The 21947-nt window shown below is 38.7% G+C and overlaps 1 protein-coding gene across 1 annotated transcript; it reads right to left on the minus strand.

Annotated features, from left to right (window-relative positions):
- Window positions 1–6993: 6993 nt before the first annotated feature.
- On the minus strand, window positions 6994–21646 carry cry (cryptochrome). Its single transcript, XM_065231182.1, has 5 exons — window positions 21234–21646; window positions 20738–21072; window positions 7838–8499; window positions 7526–7774; window positions 6994–7461 (listed from the first exon to the last, which is right to left on the minus strand). The coding sequence occupies exons 1-5, from the start codon at window positions 21376–21378 to the stop codon at window positions 7218–7220; spliced, it is 1635 nt and encodes a 544-aa protein (XP_065087254.1). The 5' UTR covers window positions 21379–21646; the 3' UTR covers window positions 6994–7217.
- Window positions 21647–21947: the final 301 nt, after the last annotated feature.

Below are 21947 nucleotides of genomic sequence, written 5' to 3' on the forward strand. Positions count from 1 at the left end.
CAGTTTCCAGTGTCACAGTATTAGTAAGCTATCCTTTCTGCAAACGTTCTCACTCACAGACACACACTCACCAATCATTTTAGCACAGCAGGTCTGTGCTATATCGATATACACCTAAAACTAAACCTAAACAGGGATGAACGATAGGCAGACAAGGCTTATGTAAAAGATAATAAGGTTGTTTATTTTACTTTCATTTGATGAATCCAATGTAAACATATTTTATATTGAATTCATTATATCTGCTCTGATAGGTACTACACCATAGAGGTAACTCTAAGACTAGTAGCAACAATCAATACGAAACTAACGATTTTAAATTGGCTCACTACTTGACTAGCCTATTGGTCCCAACCAAATCGATTAACGTACCACATTCTAGTAAAAATTCCAGTACTACACTATGTTTGTTTTGATCCGCTATGAAAGTTTGACAGATAAAATGAAGGGGTCGTGGATTTTCCTATGATCAAATCAAATGGCGAAAAGAGCCCATATCCTTGTTCAATACTGCCAACTAGCACAACCAGCTCAACCAACTAGCACGAATTTCTGTTGCTTCGGAATTCTCATGCTGGTAGACGTTGACGATTTGACAGATAGAATGAAATTCTATCATCATATCATATCATATCATATGAAATTCTCGATTAATCAAAGTGAACTTAAGTGCTGATTAGACAAAATTGAATCGCAAATTGAGATTCATTGGATTCTGAGATGATTTTGAGCTTCACTGGTTTAGTTTTGTGTGAAAATAGCAAATAAAAAAAAATCAGTTCAGACATGAAAAAGTTTTTATAAGAAAAACTTTGTTTCCTTAAAAGTGCCCATCTCGCGATGTATGTATGGTTGGTAGTAAACATAATTACCTATCTTGAGGCAACGTTTCATCCAAATCAAACATGGCCATTTTTTTAAATCGACTTTAAATTTTAAAAATCAATTTTTTTCAGTGTAGGTCTCAAATGAAATTTTTTTCAGTATTTTTTTTCGATAACTTGGACAATTTCCTAAAAGTCATCCATACAACACATTTTTGTAGGGGTTGTCATTTTTCCATAATATTTTTTTGAAAAAAATCGGCAGAAAAAGTTTGGCCCTTCTCAAATGTTAGTCTAGATAAATTTTGGAAAAACTAAGTATACAAAGTGGCATATTTAGTCAAGGTCCACACATCCAGAAAGTTTCATTGAAATCTGAGAGGGTGCTGCCAGCTCCAAATACGATTTGGCGCGAAATGCGTCTATAGTCTCTTACAATGTCACCCTTGTCCCACATCTTCTACACTTCTCAGATCTATTTTGGCTTTTGCAGATCCTTCAGTTGCTTGGTGATTCGAAGGGTAACTTTCAGTGGAAAACTAACGACTAAACTTTGAATTTGCCTGTCTCCAACAACTTGTTAGCTGTTAACTGCAGCCGTCGAAAGTTGATAGTCGTGTGCGTTCCACCGTACGCCTTCCTCATCCGGATTGCCATCGTTACATCCCCAGATAGCATTATACCACAGATAAACAGACATAACACTCGCAAGTAGATTAAAAGTATCGTAGTTGGTAGTACCACCACCTGTGTTCCCTTGTTCCCTTGCGTATGACGTTAACACACTACCGCCATCTGTTCAGCGTACTACCCACCACAGTGTACTCAACAGATGGCGATAATGTTTTAGCGACGATTTTTTACAGTGAGAAATATTCAATGTGTTATGTCTGTTTGTCTGTGATTATACCTTCAGTGCACTTCTCAGCACGTCTTGTTATGATCTCATCCAGATCCCTACACTCGACCACTGTCCCCTGGGATAGAGCTCTTACGTCCGCCTGCTCACCTTGAGATTTTTGGACAAGCTCCTCAAAGGCTGAGCTCTTAATCGAAGGATCTTTATTCAACTTTAAGAGCATCTCACCTTTCTGCATGAGCCTAGTTTTCATCACGTTCCCTCAACTTCGGGTCCTCTCACTTTCCAGAAGAGTGCAGTGTACGTCGTTTCACCTTTCACCTCGACAATTAGAGCGCCGTCCTTACTTCTTTCTCTCTACGAAGCCTGGGTTTCTCTTTCATATTATTGTTTTCCTTCTCCTTCTGTTTCTTTCCTCTTCTTCTTCCACTGCCAACTTCATGTTTTCCTTGCTCCTTATTATTTTTCAGTTCTTGAGTTCTTCTTCCTCTTCCTTTGAGCAAAAGTGCTTGAAACCACGCTTACTCGCTTTGACAGAGCTGCTTTCGAATGTTGTAGTATTTTTTAGAAATTCAAGTAGTAAGAAAGTGAATATTCACTGTGAGAATTTTTGGGAAGCATTGTGCACAAGTACAAACTACTGGATTAAAAATAATCGCAGAGATTATTCACTTCCGCTAAGAGATACACCTTCAGTTTCAACTTCCTTGCGCATTTCAACTTTCCCCGGTGTACCTTAAATCTCTATAACGATCCCACTTTTCTCGGACATATATTGACCGTTTTGTACACAACCGGTTCCAATTTGTTTTGACGTAGGATTTGTGATTTCTATATCGGGGTACACTTTGTGAAAAACAAACATGGAACATGTAACAAAATAATGAAAGATTTTGAACGTTAATAAGTCAGCTGCCCCTGGGCCAATTTCAATAAATTTATCACCAATCGATCAGAAATATTCCTACGCATCTGTTAAAATTTAGAGCTTATCATTTTTCAAAATGTCGCTATCAAATGTGCACGAATGTGCAACTGTTGCTATGATAATTAAAATTATCACCGATTGCCTGCGAAAAACGATTTCCTTAACACAGATTTCAAAGTTGAATTCAATCCGATCTCACCAAACGGTGTTTATTCAATCACCGCGTGGTGAGTGGTGGTGTTCTCCAGTACATAACGAAAGGCTCCCCGCAAGCAGCAAGCTATGAACAAGGCTGCCCACAACCGCTGATCGGATTCAGTTCCAATCACCCTGTGTGGCGGTGTCCCTTCGTCGGCATCATCATCACCAGCAGCAGTGCTTTCGATGCGTGGCGTTGAACATTGTTCTCCAGTAAAAATGAAAGGCTGCCTGCCAGCTGCAGCCCATATGAGCATCAATAGAAGGAGAAAGAAGCCGGACCGCTATTGATCGGAATCAGTAGCTCTTCGTGAGTCGCTGTGGGTCATCTATGTCAAGCGCGTCATACTAAAGAGTATAAACAGAGAGAACCCCGCTCTAATTCCTATTCCTACACAAAACACAAGCTCCTGCTGCAGTTAACAAATTAAGTTTATTATATAAGTCACCATTGCGTACAACCCCATAGGGCTGTCCCTTGAGTTTCTTTTAAACTGATTTCCTTCTTCTTCTTTGGCTTAATTACGTCCCTACTGGGACTTTACGCCGATCCTCAACTTAGGGTCCTTTGAGCACTTCCATAGTGGTTAACTGATAGATTTTTAAGCCTGTACCATTTTTGCATTAGTATAATTGTGTGGCAAGTACAATCATATTCTATCCCAGGGAAGTCGAAGTCAGCCCGAAAAATTCCTAGACTGGACCGGGATTCGAACCCAGTCATCTCTAGACTGACAGAGCTAAGGGAGGCCCCATAGAATTATATTGAATTTTATCTCGATCGGACATTTATTTCAGAGCCAACATTTCATAGGGGTGTAATTGCCGTTGCAAACAATGGCTTTAGCTGCCGATTTCTCGCGAATAAAAGCCCATTCCTTAAATGCTAGCTAGTAGAGGAAACATTCCTCTACCTGCTGGTGTAATTGATTTTCATGAGTGAGCTTTTATTCCCCAAAAAAACGATGGCTAAAACCAAACCCTTTGAAATTTTGGCACTGCTTTGGTTCCGGAGATATTAGAATTTATAAGAATAGCTTTGGTATTTGTTTACTAGTCCCGTAGATATAGTTGGAGCAAGATACGTGTACAAAGAATTAGTGCTGCACCTATCTTCCATTATGCTGAAGATAGTGGAGAAAATAATAGATGAGTATATAAAGTCAAAGTATTTTTAGTTACAATTCCTTTTAATAAATATCAGTTTGCATATCAAACTGGTAAATCAACCGTAACAGCTCTTCATACGCTGGGTACAAAACTAGAAAAATCTTTTAAATCAAAAGACATTTCCCTAGCAGCGTTCATTGATAAAACATGAACATGAGTTCGATAAAAGCATAGTTAATTGGATTAACGAAATGCTTAGCAAAAGAGAAATCTCAGCAAACCTTGAAAGCTCATCCATAACAGTAAGAGCTGTAAAAGGGTGTCCTCAAGGAGGTGTTCTTTCACCTCTACTGTGGTCTTTAATAGTTGATGATCTTCTCAAAAACTTGGAAGCACAGGGCTTCGAGATTATTGGCTTCGCAGATGATATAGTCATATTAGTACGTGGAAAATATGACTATATCGTTTCAAGTAGAATGCAAATTGCTTTAAATTGGATTTCATTGTGGTGCACTAGCGAAGGATTGAATATTAATCCATCTAAAACAACTATTGTACCATTTACACGAAGAAAAAAATGTTCATAAATAGTATTAAACTGAAAGGAATAATTTTAGAACTTTCAAACACAGTCAAGTATCTGTGAGTTACTCTTGACAGCAAACTAAATTGGAATTCGCATCTAGAGCAAGTCATTAGTAAAGCAACAAATGCCCTTTGGATAAGTAAAAAAAACATTTGGTAGGAAATGGGGACTAAAACCTAAAATGATCCACTGGATTTATTTGACGATAAGATTGTAAGATCCAGAATAACCTATGCATCATTGGTTTGGTGGCCTAAAACCAATAAAAAATTAGCTCAGAAAAAGCTGGGGAGGCTGCAAAGACTAGCTACTCTCTCAATAACTGGTGCAATGAGTAGCACACCAAGTATGGCACTAGATGCTCTACTTTATCTGCTTCCGTTGCATCAATTTATTCAATTAGAAGCCTAAAGGAGTGCATTAAGGATCCGACGGTCACAGCACTTCCTTGAAGGTGATCTTAGAGGACATATGAGCATCCTAAAAATGTTCAATATTGATTCTATTGTATTACAAGATGAGGATTGGATGAAGAAAAAATCTAGATAGAGCTAGAATTAGGGCGAAACAGCTTTTGTAAACAATGACTTCTCTCGATGATTTCTAGAAAGCCTCGCTCACTCAAATCAACGTCGCCATCGGGTAGGGGAAGACTTCCCCTTCCCGTTGGCTATGTTGGTTTGCGTGGGCGTGCCTTGAGTTTCGAGAAATCATCTAGAGAAGTCATTGTTTACAAAGGCTGTTTCGCCCTAATTCCAGCTCTATCTAGAAATATCACTTCGATCGTCTTTACAATGTAGCAGATGCGGATCGCGATTTGTGGGACAATGGATGACCAAACATTCGTCCAGGATCAATTGTCTTTTATACAGACGGCTCTAGATTGGATAATCGTGTAGGAGCAGGGGTAACAGGTCCAGGTATAAATATCTCAACATCTATGGGCTACTAGCCTACCGTGTTACAAGCAGAAGTCCAAGCAATTCTTGAATGTTCTAAAATTTTCTTGCGTAGAAATTATAGACATTCGAATATCTGCATTATGTCTGATAGCCAAGCAGCACTAAATACTTTGAAATCACCAACATGTAATTCTAAACTTGTATGGGAATGTGCAATGTCACTTCAAAAATTGACCTGCCAAAACCAAGTGAACTTATTTTGGGTTCCTGGTCACTGTGGAATTCAAGGGAATGAGAAAGCCGACACACTAGCTAGGCTTGGATCATCTCAACAATTTATAGGGCCAGAACCATTCTGTGGAGTTCCTGCTTGCTCTCTTAGAATGGAGTTCAAGAAATGGGAAAAAAATGAAAGTGGAGACCAATTGGAACAACACTCTCATTGCTAGGCAGTCGAAACGGTTTATTAATCCGAGCATTTCAATGACTAGCAAAATTATTTTACTATCAAAGAAAGATCTCAGTATGGTTTAATAACAGGGCACTGTCCATGTAAATATCACTTGAAGCTAATAGGAAAACTTCAAGATGACATGTGTCGATTATGTGGCATAGAAAAAGAAGACTCTGAACACCTGCTATGCTCTTGTACAGCAATCTTCAATAAGAGGCGTATTTTTCTGGATAAGGGGCTGACAGAACCCTTTGATATTTGGAATTCAGTTCCCAGCCAAGTAGTGCAATTCATTCGAAATGTAATACCTGACTGGGAAAATGCTTTCGGTCAGTCTATGTCAGTTGCTTCATAAAATGGTGTTACGACATGCTGATAAAGCAATATTAAAACGGGGAATATAAGTATCACAATAGATTTAAGTACTGGTCGCAGTGATCAAATACCCAACACGAAAAAAAAACAAAATTCAACTCAATCGTTTTGTCGGCCACTCATTTATAAGAAAATTTCACAAGAAAACACCGAATACCTGTCCAAATAGCAGCTCTACGCTTTCTTATTTAAATCACGCTCTTCTAGTCACCAGCTGAGGCGGAATCGATGACTTGATTTCTGTTTCATATATTTTTGTGCACTGAAATAAAAGATAAAATTCGTCCAGTTACCTAAAGTTTTTTATTAAACCGGTTACAGACACTTTTAAGAGAGTACCGTGGACCCCAGGTAATCTGACCGTTTTTAATCTTTTTTTTAATTTGAACCCCGCTAATCTGCACGTCGTGCAAACTAAAAATTGCTCAAATGTCATTTAGCTAGTGGAATGGAGTGAAGCGAAATGGAACATTGTGAAACGGAACGCATAACAAAACAGCAAATAAGGTTACCAGAAACACGCTTTTCTGATGCTCATAGGCTTACTAGAAGTTCAAATTAAAAATGAACCCCGTTAATATGAATGAAGTGTCGTTTAGATTTGTGTGGGTCAACTGAAAAACTTACGGTTAAAATCATTTCACTTCGCTTTTGGTTTCGTCACAATGGAGTTTATCTCTGTTTCCGATTCCGTCCCATTAACTCTTACTAGTTTCTCTAAAAATAACTGACTAGCTAGGTTGATTTATTTACGTAATTAGTTGGCTATGTATGTAGTGTAAAATTCAACACTAATCAAATTATAAAACCGCTCGAATTCTCCACCAAAAAATATAAACGTCTTTGTATCATATCTTATCCTAACCGTTCATAAATAAGCTCTTTCTCGTTGATTATGGCTACCTTTTTCAATTGACATCACTAGCATTCTATTACATTAATAAAACAGATTAGACAACAATTTGTTATGTAAGTGCCCATTTAACAGTCCGCAACGACATCCTCGGGTAGCCAGAAGAAGTTTCGAATCTCATCGGCATCCGAGGGACGACAGTGGGGTGGAGTGGATCCCCCTCGTTCAATTAACTTCTGACGGATACTGTTCATGGTGTTTGCATTCCGTCTGCTAGCTTCCGCCAAATTAATCATCGGTGCTGGATAGTCTGTACCGACTATGCAACCAAATTCTCTCTGTACGTCCAGCGGTGCCTTCCATGGTTCGTGGCTGCAATGGAGAACACATTCGATTATTTTAACTGTAAATGGTGGACTAGTGAACTCAAACCTACACATATAACGTTGGTAGGTTCTTTAATTCGGGCAGATAGCGTCGGACGTACTCTCCTTTGGGGTCGAGGCGACGTGCCAAAGCGATCGGGGAAGTACACGAGGATGAATCCAACAGCTTTTCAAATGCAGACGATGAAACCCACATCCAGTTCCCAGCACATACCGACCAGTCCGCATCAAGCAGGTACTTGAGAAAATGCTGCACGCCAGCTTCCCAGCTGATCCATAGGGCGCCACGTGTCAGAAATCTGAGTAGAAAAAAAAAACTACGTTTACCGGAAATCTTTAATAGACCAATACGACGAACTCACGTGGCTGTGATGTTCCTGAGAATATGATGCAACCATCCTTCGGCCAACAACTGCCGCATAGCGGCATCTATCAACGGAAACCCAGTGCGACCTTCCTTCCAGCGATCGAGCGAATCGTCCCTAGGTTCGTACCAGGGAATATTTAAACATATCGGATTGGCTTCCATTTCGCTGTAATGGGGATTATGCACCGACATAGTGTAGAAATATTCCCGCCAAATCAACTGGCCAGTAATGTGATGTCCTCCAGGATATTTATACTCACTGTTGGCTTGAACCTTTTCGAACAGATCATGAAGGCACCAGTAGAACATACGCACAGACAGGCAACCGAAGCGTAGTGCAGCACTCATCGATGTGGGTGACCCCAGGAATTCCGGTCTGGCTTGGGTGGGCAGAAAGTATCCACCGAGGAATGCTTCCTCTTCCTGTTTCAGCCGGCGACCTAGACATTCGAGCGCTTTGGTTTCCCCTCCGATCCATTGTATGTGGGAGATGTCCGGATTACCGTCATAGTAAATGCCAAAATCCTCTGGAGTAAGATTGCGGGCTTGGAGCTTTAATTCCTGCGCAAGAATCGACGGTACTGTACCGAACTCTACGAATTCGAAACTAGGTGCGGCGACGGGTCGTGGTGGTTTGCCGATTATGTTGACGGTGTGCTGAAAAACAGGGGATTTTTCATTACGAATGGGAAAAAATAGCTTTTACTTTACGATTTTCACGATTGGCCAGTATTGATAAAAAAAAATTGTTGGTCCAATGAGGATTGCTAAAGTTCGTGAAAGTTGTAGCAGAATTTTTAGCGGTTGTAAAGTGGTGTTATATAATATATAGAATAGCAAGTGGATTTTGAAATAATGAAAGCTTCGACACCACCGACAATAATAAGCAAGGTTACGACAGCTATTAGTAAGCTGGAGAGCATTTTACGGCAGACTACAGTGGGTTGAACTAGAGTGCCTGTACTACTACAGGCACTCTAGTCCAACCCACTGTAGTCTGCCGTAAAATGCTCAGAAGAAAGATAGGAAAATCCACAAACAAAGCATTTCGGAGACTTGATGTCTTCAGCAATGTTTCTTATTATAATGAGGTCCATTTTATGATTTTATAACAGAAACAGATAGTTTGAAAACAGGGGTCTGGCAACCCTGTAAATATCTATAGCGTTTGACAGTATTCTACGCCAACATCTCGGACCATATTCCTTATTACGTGTTGTGGGCTTCCGCATAGATGGCGCCAATATCAAACTTTTCACTCTAACATTTTAGAGACTTGACATCTTGAGCAAAGATAATCATATTTACGAAATAAACAACTTTTCTGAAGACGTCAAAATTCCACAATTTTCTTTTTGATTTGTTTTGCGTCGGTTTGTTTTCCACAGGGGCCTAACTGGCGGCCATGTTTTTAATGCTCTCAGTCGCTCTTGTCCTTCGGCTTCTAACATGATTTTCCATCAATTTTTCCCCATATATGCGTCAGGCAAGTCGTATTTAAATAAGGCCCGCGGTTGCCTACTGTCAAACGTATAGAATAGATATAGGGATTCCAGTCCCCTGGTTTTCCGTACTGAGTACCAATGCTACCGACGCAAGGGTGACAGCTACCATCAGCATGGGAATGGGAATTGTGGGTTGCCGTAGCTTTTTTTAGCATACTTTCTTACACACACAAGTCTTGCCGATCATATGTGCTGTGCTTCTCAGTTTCGTCTATTTATTCCAAAGACTTAAAGTCGTCGTTTAACCGTAATACAAATTTTGACAAGAGATGAAATTATAGAGTTGATAGTTCCGTTAGAGTACGGCAGTGTGAAAATTGCATATAGAGAGAAGAAAGTGAGCAAAGACAACTTTGAGGAAGGTACAAATCGGGTTAATCATCTCTCTTTACCAAACTCCCCCGTTGGAGAGAGAGATGGTGAGGGGTATCCTCTCCTCATCTATCGTATAAAAATTACCACATTACATAACATACTAATTATTTGAAATTATCATCTTCAACTATGTAAATCGTCAACTTCACGCAGAAGTAATACAAACAAAATAGTTAAAATACATAACTCTAGATGGGAGCTTACCATCAATTAATGTCATTGGTTGAAAGGAACAGTAGCAGCACCGTGTCTCCTCGAGATCGTCAAATCGACGATAACAATAGCTGCAATTTCCAAACTTTCGACTTCGCTTCAGATAACTTGAGTGCGGTACAATCGATAGAACTGTTTCAAACATATCGTCGGTACATGAGCAAATCGGTGATCATCTCTTTTTGCCAGTGGTGGCGGGGGAATACCCCTCACCATCCCTCTCCAACTGGGGAGTTTGGTAAAGAGAGATGATCAACCCGATTCGTACCTTCCTCAAAATTGTCCTTGCTCGCTTTCTACTCTATATACATTGGCCTATTCTGCGTAGCGTGTGAGGTGAGGTGACACGCTGTCACTTGTGAAGTGACAATTTTCACATCGGGTGAGGTGACTCTCCGTGCAAATCATATGGTCATTTCACCATCACTTCACTGTCACCTCACCTCACACGCCGCGCAGAATAGGCCCAACAATTTTCACACTGCACTTTAGTCTGTTATTTGAAATTAACATCTTCAACTATGTATTTAATTCGTAAACTTCACGCAGAAGTAATACAAACAAAACAGTTAAATAAAAAATAAAAACTGTTTTGACGTACACACTTAAAACAGATTCGCGAGATCAGTAGAAAAAAATACTGAGCTGACACGGCAATTTTTAATTTTACTGATATTTCGGCAACAAAAATATTTTTCCCGAGATTGACCAAAAACATTTCCGAAATTCGCAAAGTAATTCGCTGAGCACATCCGTAAATAGAAATAATACCGACATCAGCAATCCCGTTTACTGAGATTTCGTTATTGGCCTCATCCATTGCCGAATTTCGGTAATACAGCTGTCACTTTTTTTCACCCGCCATTTTCAGTAGATCAGAAGTTAATTGTTGTCTGTGTCTTTTTGCATTGAAAACAACTTTAAAAAACCCAAAACGTGGACTAAAACGCTCGAGGAAGCAGGATCCGAACCTACGAAAGATGAACCCACTCCATGGTATAATCCAATGGATTAATGTGAGATCAAGATTGTTCTGTTTTGTTTGAGTGAAAATAATTATTGTTTGGTTTAAATTTTCAGTCCGACAAGAGTATGCCGACGTCAGCAATTCCCCAAATAATAGTTGTTGGGGAGGAGTTCAAGGTAGGGGAGTGCTACGTTATTTTGATAACGTGGTCGTCGGAACAGGTCCGGATGTATTGCAGGCGATCGTGCTGCTCTGTAAAGCGTTTACGGTTTACAGAGTAGCATGTTTGCCGTCTGATAAGCTATTTTTTGGCTTTTTTATCCATGTTGCATTAAAATTAACCAAATGAGCACTACCGGCAACAACTTCATCAACTTCATGTGATGCATTTTTATGGACTTTAATAGATTTACAAAATGATAATCCCATTGCAGTGTTTCTTATTTGCAACTATTTTCCACATGAAAATCTTATTATTTATTTGTGTTCTTATTCTTTAACGCAAGTAAACAAAATTGGAAAAAAATGCCGAGATTCAGTATGTTTTTTACCGTAGGTATGCTTTTGCCGAGCAATCAGTTGTTTTTTTACTGAGATTTTCGGCAAAAATTTAAAACCGTGAATTTTATGATTACCGAGATCCTCGGTAAATTTTCTGTTTGCCGAGATGGTTACGGAGCACTCAGTGGTGCCCATCTCGGCGAAAAAATCTAAGTGTGTAGGACTACGTCTGTGATTTCAATATGGGGGTACACTTTGTGAAAACCAATAATGGAACATGTTACACAATTATGAAAGATTTTGAACGTTAATAACTCAGGTGCCCCTGGTCCAATTTCAATAATTTTATCACCAATCGATCAGAAATATTTCAAAGCTTCTGTTAAATTTAAGACTTCATCATTTTTCAAAATGTCGCTATTGAAAATTACACGAATGTGCAACTGTTGCTATGATAATTAAAATTATCACCGATTGCCTACGAAAAGCGATTTCCCTAACACAGATTTCAAAGCTGAATTCCATCCGGTCTCACGGTTTATTCTATCACCTTGTGGTGAGTGGTGGTTAGCAGCTAGTTATCAAGGCTGCCCACAACAGTCCGCATCGTGCTCTCTTGCCGTGCGGATCTATTTGCTTTTTGCTTAAGGAAGTGTTACTACTACCTAAAGCTACAACAAATTTAAACAGCACTTTTCAGTGCTCAACCTGTAAAAATTTTCTACCTTGTTCAACTCCTCTTATTCCTCTTCGATCCTTGTTTGGACCCTACCCGAGGTAATCCTTCTTGGATATCGATTTGGAAAATTCCTCTTCGATCCTTCAGATTCTTATAGTAATCTGCTTGGAAGTCGATTTGGATAAAAAAATTACTGCCGCCATGGCGCCTAAACGCAAAAGAAAGGGGCAAACTCTTGACCCCCCTTCTGAAGAAATTAATTTGAGTAATCAATTTGATTTGCTCACGGATGATGAGAATGATCCATCATCCAAGAAAAATTCTAGTAAACTTTCCCGGCTTAATGCCAAGAAGGAAAAGATTCCCCCTATTGTGATAACCACTACCGATTTCCATGCTCTTCGCATGGAACTTTTGAATTTCGTAAAAGTTAAGTTTTCACTACAAATTGGACGTCGGGGTGAATGCCGTGTATTGGCTGAAACCTTGGACGGATTTAAATGTCTTCTCAAGTATTTTACTGAGAAGAAGCACATTTTTTTTACTTACGACACCAAAACTGAACGTGTGTTCAAGGTTGTCATGAAAGGACTGCCCAGTGGTGAATCCCTGGATCAGATCAAAGATGAACTGGCAAAATTACTTGGAGTTGTGCCACTCCAAGTAATCAAAATGAAAATGAAATCCCGTCCTGGCGATTCGCGCAACGGGATTTCTAATGATTTTTATTTAGTTCACTTCAAGTCTAGTGAACTAAACAACCTTAAGGCCTTAGAAAAAGCTAGCCTTATGCTCCATGTCCGAGTGAAGTGGGAACACTTCAGGAAGACTGGAGGAAATTTCCAAAACCTCACTCAGTGCCGTAAGTGCCAGGGGTGGGGTCACGGAACTAAAAATTGCTACATGCCAGCTAAATGCATGAATTGTGGTGATTCCTCTCACGCAAAGGACGACTGTCCTGTGAAGGAAGATCCTAAGAAATTTAAATGTTCAAATTGTGGTGAAAACCACAAATCCAATTTTTGGGAATGTAAGACTCGCAAAGCGATCCTACAATCTCGTTCTAACCGACAGGTAAAAAACGCTCCACGTTTCCGACCAGGTACAAATTCCTCTGCTGTTAACAACGGTCAGCGAGGAACAAATTCTACATTCGTACCCGTAGGTACAAATATCACCCCTGCTTCAAATGTTTCATCTGTACCTATTCCCCTCGCTGCTAACAATGTTCAGCGAGTTAATGGAGCTACCTATGCTGCTATTGCACCGGGTAGAAATCAAAATACTAACCAACGTTCTAACGGAAATTTTGACAATTTTGACTTAGGAAGCATTACTGTCCCTAAAATGGAATTTTTACAGAATTCATTAATTGACATGATTTCTGATATGCTTAAATCTAACTCCATGTTTGATGCTATTCAAACTGGAGTAAAATTTGCAAATAATATTGTCATGACTTTAAAATTCAGTAATGGATTTTAAAGCATTAAATATTGTAAATTGGAATGCTCGATCTCTTAAAGATAATGAAGACGAGCTATTTAATTTTTTGAGAGTTCATAACGTGCATATTGCCGTTATAACTGAAACGTTCCTTAAACCTGACCATAAGGTTAAGAAGGACGCAAATTACTTGATTTATAGAAATGATCGTCTTGATGGACCCTGTGGTGGCGTTGCCATCATTGTTCATAGACGAATAAAACATAAAATTCTTTCTTCATTTGAAACCAAAGTTTTTGAAACTTTGGGAGTTTCTGTTGAAACAAAATTTGGACAACTTACGTTTATAGCTGCCTATTTGCCATTCCAATGCGTAGGCCAGCAAAAGAATTTCCTCAAGGGTGACCTCCAGAAACTTACCCGTCATAGGTCTAAATTCTTCATTATTGGTGATTTTAATGCAAAACATCGCTCATGGAATAATGCTCAAAGCAATTCCAATGGTAATATTCTGTTTGATGATTGTTCTGCAGGTTATTACACTATTCAATATCCAAACAGCCCAACATGCTTTTCTTCTGCAAGAAATCCCTCCACTATTGATTTGGTCTTAACTGATTCATGTCAACTTTGTAGCCAATTGGTTACCCATGCTGACTTCGGTTCTGATCACCTTCCAGTAACTTTTGAAATATCCCAAGAAATAATTTGTAATCCCAACAGCTCTACTTTCAATTACCATAGAGCTGATTGGGAGCAGTATCGAACATTTATGGAATATAACTTCGATCCAAACATTCCTTTGCAAACCAAAGATGAAATTAATTATGCTCTTGAATCTCTGACTACTTCTATAGTTGAAGCAAGAGCTGCCTCAGTACCAAAATGCGAGGTTAAATTCGATTCAATTATAATAGACGATGATCTTCATCTCTTGATCCGTCTTAAAAATGTCCGTAGGAGACAATATCAAAGAACACGTGATCCTGCCATGAAAGTTATCTGGCGGGATTTACAAAAACAAATTAAAAAGCGATTCTCTGCCCTGAGGAACAAAACTTTTGAAAATAATATTTCTAAATTAGACCCGAGTTCCAAACCCTTTTGGAAACTCACAAAAATTTTGAAAAAACCTCAAAAGCCTATTCCAGCGCTTAAAGAAGGTGGTAAAATTTTGATCACAAATTTGGAAAAAGCTCAGAAACTTGCTAAGCAATTCGAGAGTTCCCATAATTTCAGTTTGGGTCTTACTAGTCCTATTGAGAATCGGGTTGCTCGGGATTTTCGGAATATTTTCTCTCGGGAAAATATTTTTGATGATTCCTGGGGGACTGATTTGGACGAAGTAAGGTCTATAACTAAAAAATTTCAAAATATGAAAGCTCCAGGTGATGATGGAATTTTCTATATCCTCATCAAAAAACTCCCAGAGAGTACCTTGTCTTTCCTGGTAAAATTATTTAACAGATGTTTCCATTTGGCATACTTTCCTGATAAATGGAAAAATGCAAAAGTTGTTCCAATTTTGAAGCCGGATAAAAATCCAGCTGAAGCTTCTAGCTACCGTCCAATAAGTTTGCTTTCTTCAATAAGTAAACTTTTTGAAAAAATAATTTTGAATAGAATGCTGCTTCACATCAATACGAATTCAATTTTTGCAGATGAGCAGTTTGGATTTCGCCATGGGCATTCAACTACTCATCAACTCTTAAGAGTTACCAATTTAATTCGTTCAAACAAATCGGAAGGCCACTCAACTGGAGTTGCTCTTCTAGACATAGAAAAAGCATTCGACAGTGTTTGGCATGAAGGTTTGATTGCTAAATTGAAAAAGTTTAATTTTCCACTTTACATTATGAAATTAGTTCAAAATTATTTAACTGACAGAACTCTGCAGGTAAATTATCAAAATTCCAAATCTAGTCGACTACCTGTTAGAGCAGGAGTTCCTCAGGGTAGCATTCTTGGGCCTATATTGTATAACATTTTCACTTCGGACCTCCCTGATTTGCCTCAGGGTTGCCACAAATCTTTGTTCGCTGATGACACAGGCATTTCCGCTAAAGGAAGAAGTCTTCGTGTTATTTGCAGCAGACTTCAGAAAAGTTTAGATATTTTCTCTTCTTATTTACAAAAATGGAAGATTTCTCCCAACGCTTCCAAAACTCAACTTATAATATTTCCACATAAGCCCAGGGCTTCCTTTTTGAAACCTAGTAGTAGTCACATAGTCACTATGAACGGAGATCCAATTTCCTGGTCAAACCAAGTGAAATATCTTGGATTAGTACTTGACCAAAAATTAACTTTTAAAGATCACATTGAGGGCATTCAAGCCAAATGTAACAAATATATAAAATGTTTGTATCCTCTTATTAACAGGAAATCCAAACTTTGCCTGACGAATAAACTTCTAATATTTAAACAAGTTTTTAGACCGGCCATGCTTTACGCTGTGCCAATATGGTCTAGTTGTTGCACGACCAGGAAAAAAGCACTTCAAAGGATTCAGAACAAAATTCTGAAGATGATTTTGAAGTTGCCTCCCTGGTACAGTACTACCGAAGTACATAGAATTTCGAATGTTGAGACTTTAGCACAAATGTCCAACAAAATAATTAATAATTTCCGGCAAAAATCGTTACAATCCTCAATTGCAACGATTAATTCCCTTTATACTTAGATAAGATTTAGTTTTAGTTATTTAGTTTTAAGCTATCAATTGTTATACTGACATGCAGGTTTAAAAAACCTGTTTAAAATACTGAATTGCCAAGACAGGAACAATGTAAAAACACTTAGATATATATCATAACAATTAAGGCTGGTAAGTTACTGTAGTAACTGGAGCACCTAGGTTAAAAATGAAATGTAATTTATTTTAAATTTGGAACAAATAAAAAGTTAAAAAAAAAAAAAAAAAAAAAAGGCTGCCCACAACTGCTGATCGGATTCAGTTTCAATCACCATGTGTGGTGGTGTCCGGTCGCCGGCCAGCAGCAGCAGCATCAGTGCTTTCGGCGTGTGGCGTTGAACATTGTTCTCCAGAAATCGAAAGGCTGCCTGCAAGCAGCAAGCTGCAACCCACGTGAGCATCCATAGAAGGAGAAGAAGCCGCACCGCTATTTATCGGAATCAGTAGCTCTTCATGAGTCGCTGTGGTCCATTTATGTCAAGCGTGTCATACTAAAGAGTATAAACAGAGAGAACCCCGTTCAAATTCATATTCCTACACAAAACACCAGCTCCTGCTGCAGTTAACAAATTAAATTTATTATATAAGACCACGTAGTCCTACGTCATCATTGCGTACAACCCGGTAGGGCTGTCCCTTGTTGTTTTTTGTCTTCAAATTGGCTAAAATGCATTTAGGTATAAAGTTTTTTAAATGAAATAGGGCTAAAATTTTCCGAGGAATCCAATTAATATATAAACCGGTTTAAATAGTTTAGTATAAGCAATTAAGTGAAAATGAGAGGTACGTTAAAAATGAATTATAGATTCGTAAAATACGCATTTGGTACATCACAGTTCCGTGGAAATCTGGCCGATCCACGCGGTCATTTCCAAAATCGTTTGTCTATCCAGCGGGACACGGGTTTTCTGGGAAGCTTTGAGGTACGTTCAAAATTCTTGAAGGTACGCTATTGGTATATTCCAAAACACGTATCAACTTTGAAATTCATTAAGTTTGTCCCGCTGGATAGATTGAAGTCGGTTTTTGTTCTGCATTCGAGTGCCAATCACCGAAAAGCATTGGTTGCCAATTGGTGATCAATCACCGACGGCAATCGAGTGCTAGGGATGTGACTTCCACACCTGGAACCTTTCGAATCCATCAACGGGACCAACGGCTTTACTCCCCAGCCGAAGGAAGACGCGACCAGGGATGTTTTCGCCTTAGAAAAATCCCAGAGATGTCGGCTAACATTGAACCCATACACACTTGTGCTAGAATGCAGTTACGGTTAACACTCAACCACTGTCAGCGCCCTTAAATGTGGAACTAAAATATAGTAATGACCCGATTTTGTCAACCCTCTTTTTGAAAATCTTTTCTAATGTGCTACGAAATTCAGTGATCTTATTGCACCAACATACACCTTAAACATCCATCTTGCAGATGAATAAAGGGCCTGTTCATAAACTACGTAGACAGTTTTTTTGGGATTCTTGACCCCCCCTCCCCCTGCGTAGACAATTGTCCATACAAATTTTTTTAAATTTGTATGGGCCGTGGATAATTGTCACCCCCCCTAAACTATCTACGTAGTTTATGGACAGCCCCAAACATGATTGAAACATAAAAGTCTGATGCGTGCAGGGGTAGACAAAATCGGGTCATTACTATGTATAATAAAAATTTCGTAACAAATGTTTGATAAATATTCCGCCTATAAATGTGCTATGAAATTCTTTCTTCAAATACAAGCAGTTTGATTTCAATTAGGCCGTCTTATGAATGCTTACGTGCTTTTGTGAAGACAGGTACGTGCATTTAAGGAATGCAGACTTTGCAATGATCCTCCGCATGAAAATATTTTGTAATATGGTCGTTGGAAGGTTTATTGTATAATTTTGTAATTTTGTTCTTAGCTAAGTTTTCGTCTAAAGGTTGTTTCCCCAAATGCACTGCGGCTAGAAAATCATCTGGTGGAGGTTTTATACGAAAATATTAGTTCTGAAAAAACTTGCTTGTATGCTACATTCCATTCCACACTTAAATTTGATGTTCATGTCATTTGTTCTGCGTGTATCAGAGGACTTAAGGCCACTTTAATTAATTTCAGGGAAATTACTTAAAAGAAATCCTGAAAAAAACATTCAGAGAAGTTCCGATAACTACAGAAAACCCCAGAACTCCACAGTTGAAGATTTTTAAGGGTAACTTCCGAGAATTTTAGGGCAGTTCTATTAACTTCAGGAAAATTCCAGAAACTTTTTAAGAACTTCAATAAACTTCAGGTACGTTCAAGGATCTTTTGGAAACGCCAAATAGCTTCGGAAAAGATCTGGCAACTTCAGGACACCGAAAATATCCGTAAAATTATGGGAACTTTAGGGAAGTTCCGAAAACTAAGGAACTTGAGAGTTTAAGAAGTTTTCTGGAAGTTATTCTTGGAACATCTGTAAATTTTTCGATAGGCCTAATTTAGTTCTGAAAAAAATGCAGAAACCTTACAGATGTTTCAAGATTAAATTCCAGAAAACATCAAAGGAGTTGTGGGTTCCATGAACGTCAGGAAACTTGCGGGAATTTTAATTACCGAAAATTTGGCGTAAATTTTGAAAACTTTATGATAGTTCCATTACCTTCAATAAGTTTTGAGAATTTCATGGAAATTTCAACAACTTAAAGGCAATTCCGAAAACTTAAGGATAGTTCTGAGAACTTCAGGAACCTCCAGAACTACGGGAAATTTTAAGATCATTTTGTAGGTAAAATTTCTAAAAATTCAGTGTAGATCAAAGAGTTTCAGGGTAGTTCCAGTAACTTCCAGTTCCAGGATTATTAGAAAGTTTGTGGGGAATTCAAGGAAATTTCGAGAACTTCTGGTAAATTTTGAGAACTTTAGGACAATTTCATTGAAAAACGAAACAAAGCAAAAACCTGGTAGGAGTTCCAAAAATTAAAGATAGTCTAGAGAATGTCACGGAAGTGTTAAGAACTTAAGAAATGTTTTGGAAACTTCACAGAAGTTAAGAGAAATTCACGGAAGTGCAGAAACCATCGAGAAGTTTAGAGATCTTTAGGGGGTTCTCAAAAATATTTGGGAAAATATTCGGAAAAAGGAATGAAAATACCGAGGATTTCGGGGAAGTTTCAATAGCGTTGAGGACATCAGGGTAACTCAGAGAACCGCAAGGAAGTTCAATTAACTTTAAGGAAATAGCAGGATCTTTACAGTAGTTCCAAGTTTTTGAAAACTTTCAGGGAAGTCTAGAGGAATTCAATCAATTTTACAGGCTTTTAGACTATTGTCAGGTATGTTTTTAGTATTTCGAGGAAGATCTGAGAACTTTAGAGCAGTTCCAATAATTAATTGCTGTAACTTCAGAGAAGTGCCGAAGAATTATTAAATATTCCGAGAATATCAGGAATATTCCCATTTTTTGTTTGAAAATTGCGGGAAGTTCCATGAGCATTATTTTTTTTTCTAAAGTAAGAGAATTTTCTATTAAATTTAACGGAACACATTTAGGGGAAGGACTGAACACTTCGGGCAAGTTTAGGGAGTTTTAGAGATATTAAGGGAAGTTTGATGAGCTTCAAGAAAGTATCAAAATCTTTAGGAAAACCGCGGGAGCTTCAGAATAGACCAAAGAATTTCAAGTTAGTTCAATTAACTTGGGAAAAATTACAGGAACTTTTAAAAATTATGAGAAATGCAGATACAACGGGGCTTATTACGGATGTCACTTCACGGTGAAAGCTTGTCACTTGTCGTCACGGTGAAGTGATTTCCATTTGATTTGTACGGCAATCATGGCTCTTATTCTGAGTATCACTTCCTTATCACCGTGTAGTGTCACCCGTAATAAGGCCCAACTTTATTGAAGAAGAAGAATAGATCTTTAGAACAGTACCAAAATCATGAGAAAGTGTAGACTTTCGGGAAAGAATTAGTAATTTTGTTTCAACTTTTCAGTCTTCTAGAAAAAGTGCTGAATACAGTTTTATCATCGTCATCTGTTCGATTCTGGAGATGACAGTCTTCATCGGGTTAATTTTAGATTAAGATTTTTGCTGAGATGGGCACCACAGAGCAGCTCAACATTTTATTTTGGTGGTTCTCAGTGAAAAACTTGCTGAGATTCATCAAAACTTATGTTTGTTAGCTGAGATCTCGGCAAAATTCCCGTTTGTTTGCTGAATCTTGGCAAGTTTTTCACTGATATCTGGCAAACTAAAAGGCCGAGCTGCTCAGTGGTGCCCATCTCGGCAAAAAAAAAAAATCTAAATATGTACACTGAACGAAAGATAACATAACTGTATGTCCCCTAAAGAATAAGCCTAATACAAAAATCTTAACGTTGAATGCAGTTCTATGAAAGTTACATTAGTAAATTTTCCTAACACAGACATCAAAAGTTATGTCGTGAGTCAAGATCATTCCAATCGCAGCTGGTAATTAATAACGATTCAGGAGATCAACAAATAGATATCATGTATACGAGAACGGTTCGAAACAATCAATATATACTCACCAAAAACATCTGGTACGTTAGCGGTGGAATTCCGCCATTGGTTCGAATGACCTGCTCCGGGTCCCACAGCGTATGCGATACCTTCTCGACGCACTTCACATCCATCGTTTTACAGAGATTCACAATTCCATCGTCCCGTTCCTTCCAGATGGGTTCACAGTCCTGCTCGTAGCACAGTTTTCGAATATTCAGTTCCTCAAACAATCTCCGCATCACGTTAGTCGCATTGCCCCTAAATATATACAACTGGCCGCCAATTTCACGCAACTGACGGTCAAGATCAGCTAACGATTCGAGCAAAAACTTCATCCGATTGTAGCCGACCACTTTCGTTCCTGTCAAAAAAGGTACAAATGATATTACTTCTTATTATCAGTCACAGTTTGCTTTCCTTGGTACGATTATAATTAACGATTATAATTAACAACACACAGTAACTTCGCAAGACAGCTTTGATAATTGGTTGTGTCTAAATAGATCATAAAATACCACTCACCAGCACTTTCTCCGTCGAAGATGAAAATTGGATACAACCGAACCGATTCCGATGTGCTGCCATCGTTGCGTAGCGCCTCAAGTAGGCTTGGGTTGTCATGTAACCTGAGACCATGGCGAAACCAGAGAATGTTGTTCACCGTCATCCTGGTGCTGATTATGGCAATGACTGAAAGCTGCCTCTATGCTGCACTCAGTTGCTTTTACCTGTTGCGTAGGTCTGTTTGAAGCTCACTGTGTCATATTCTCTGCCAACAAGAACCAGAATCATGGAATGTAAAAAAATTAAATCGAAATCGACTTAAATTTTGGATGTGAAACTCGCTTTGAAATGTTTATAATCAGGCGATTCTGCTGCTGCCTTCGCGAAATTATGTAGCGATGTTTTCGCAGTGAGTACTCTATCGAGACTGTGAGTCTGACAGTTCGCTCAAATGCAGAAACATATACTCTCTGTCGGAAAGTGGTGCACTATAAAGAAGTAGGTACCTATATAAATATATCATCAACACGTGAAAACGAGGCACGAGTAGCAAAAGCAGCTTATACGCATACAATACTGCTACTGGCTCGGGAGGTAGGGAGGCGTGATCTGTTTCGATTTGAATTTGCCCCAGTAGGTATAACAGCAATAACATTCCGCCTGTCTTCAGTTACCCTTTTGCGGTTAGATAGACCGTATCGATTTTAAATAATAGACTGTATTCGAATTCTC

Source organism: Ochlerotatus camptorhynchus, unplaced genomic scaffold, assembly GCF_037179485.1.
Source record: "Ochlerotatus camptorhynchus isolate MF236.1 unplaced genomic scaffold, CSIRO-AGI_Acam_v1.1 ptg000344l, whole genome shotgun sequence".
NCBI lineage: Eukaryota > Metazoa > Arthropoda > Insecta > Diptera > Culicidae > Ochlerotatus > Ochlerotatus camptorhynchus.

Excerpts from the sequence above, each read along its gene's own strand:
- cry (XM_065231182.1), bottom strand. The coding sequence starts at position 21,378 with ATGACGGTGAACAACATTCTCTGGTTTCGCCATGGTCTCAGGTTACAT. Across the intron at positions 7,775-7,837 it reads CTCAGGAACATCACAGCCAC|ATTTCTGACACGTGGCGCCC; the intron begins GTGAGTTCGTCG and ends TTTTCTACTCAG. Across the intron at positions 7,462-7,525 it reads AACCTACCAACGTTATATGT|CCACGAACCATGGAAGGCAC; the intron begins GTAGGTTTGAGT and ends TCTCCATTGCAG.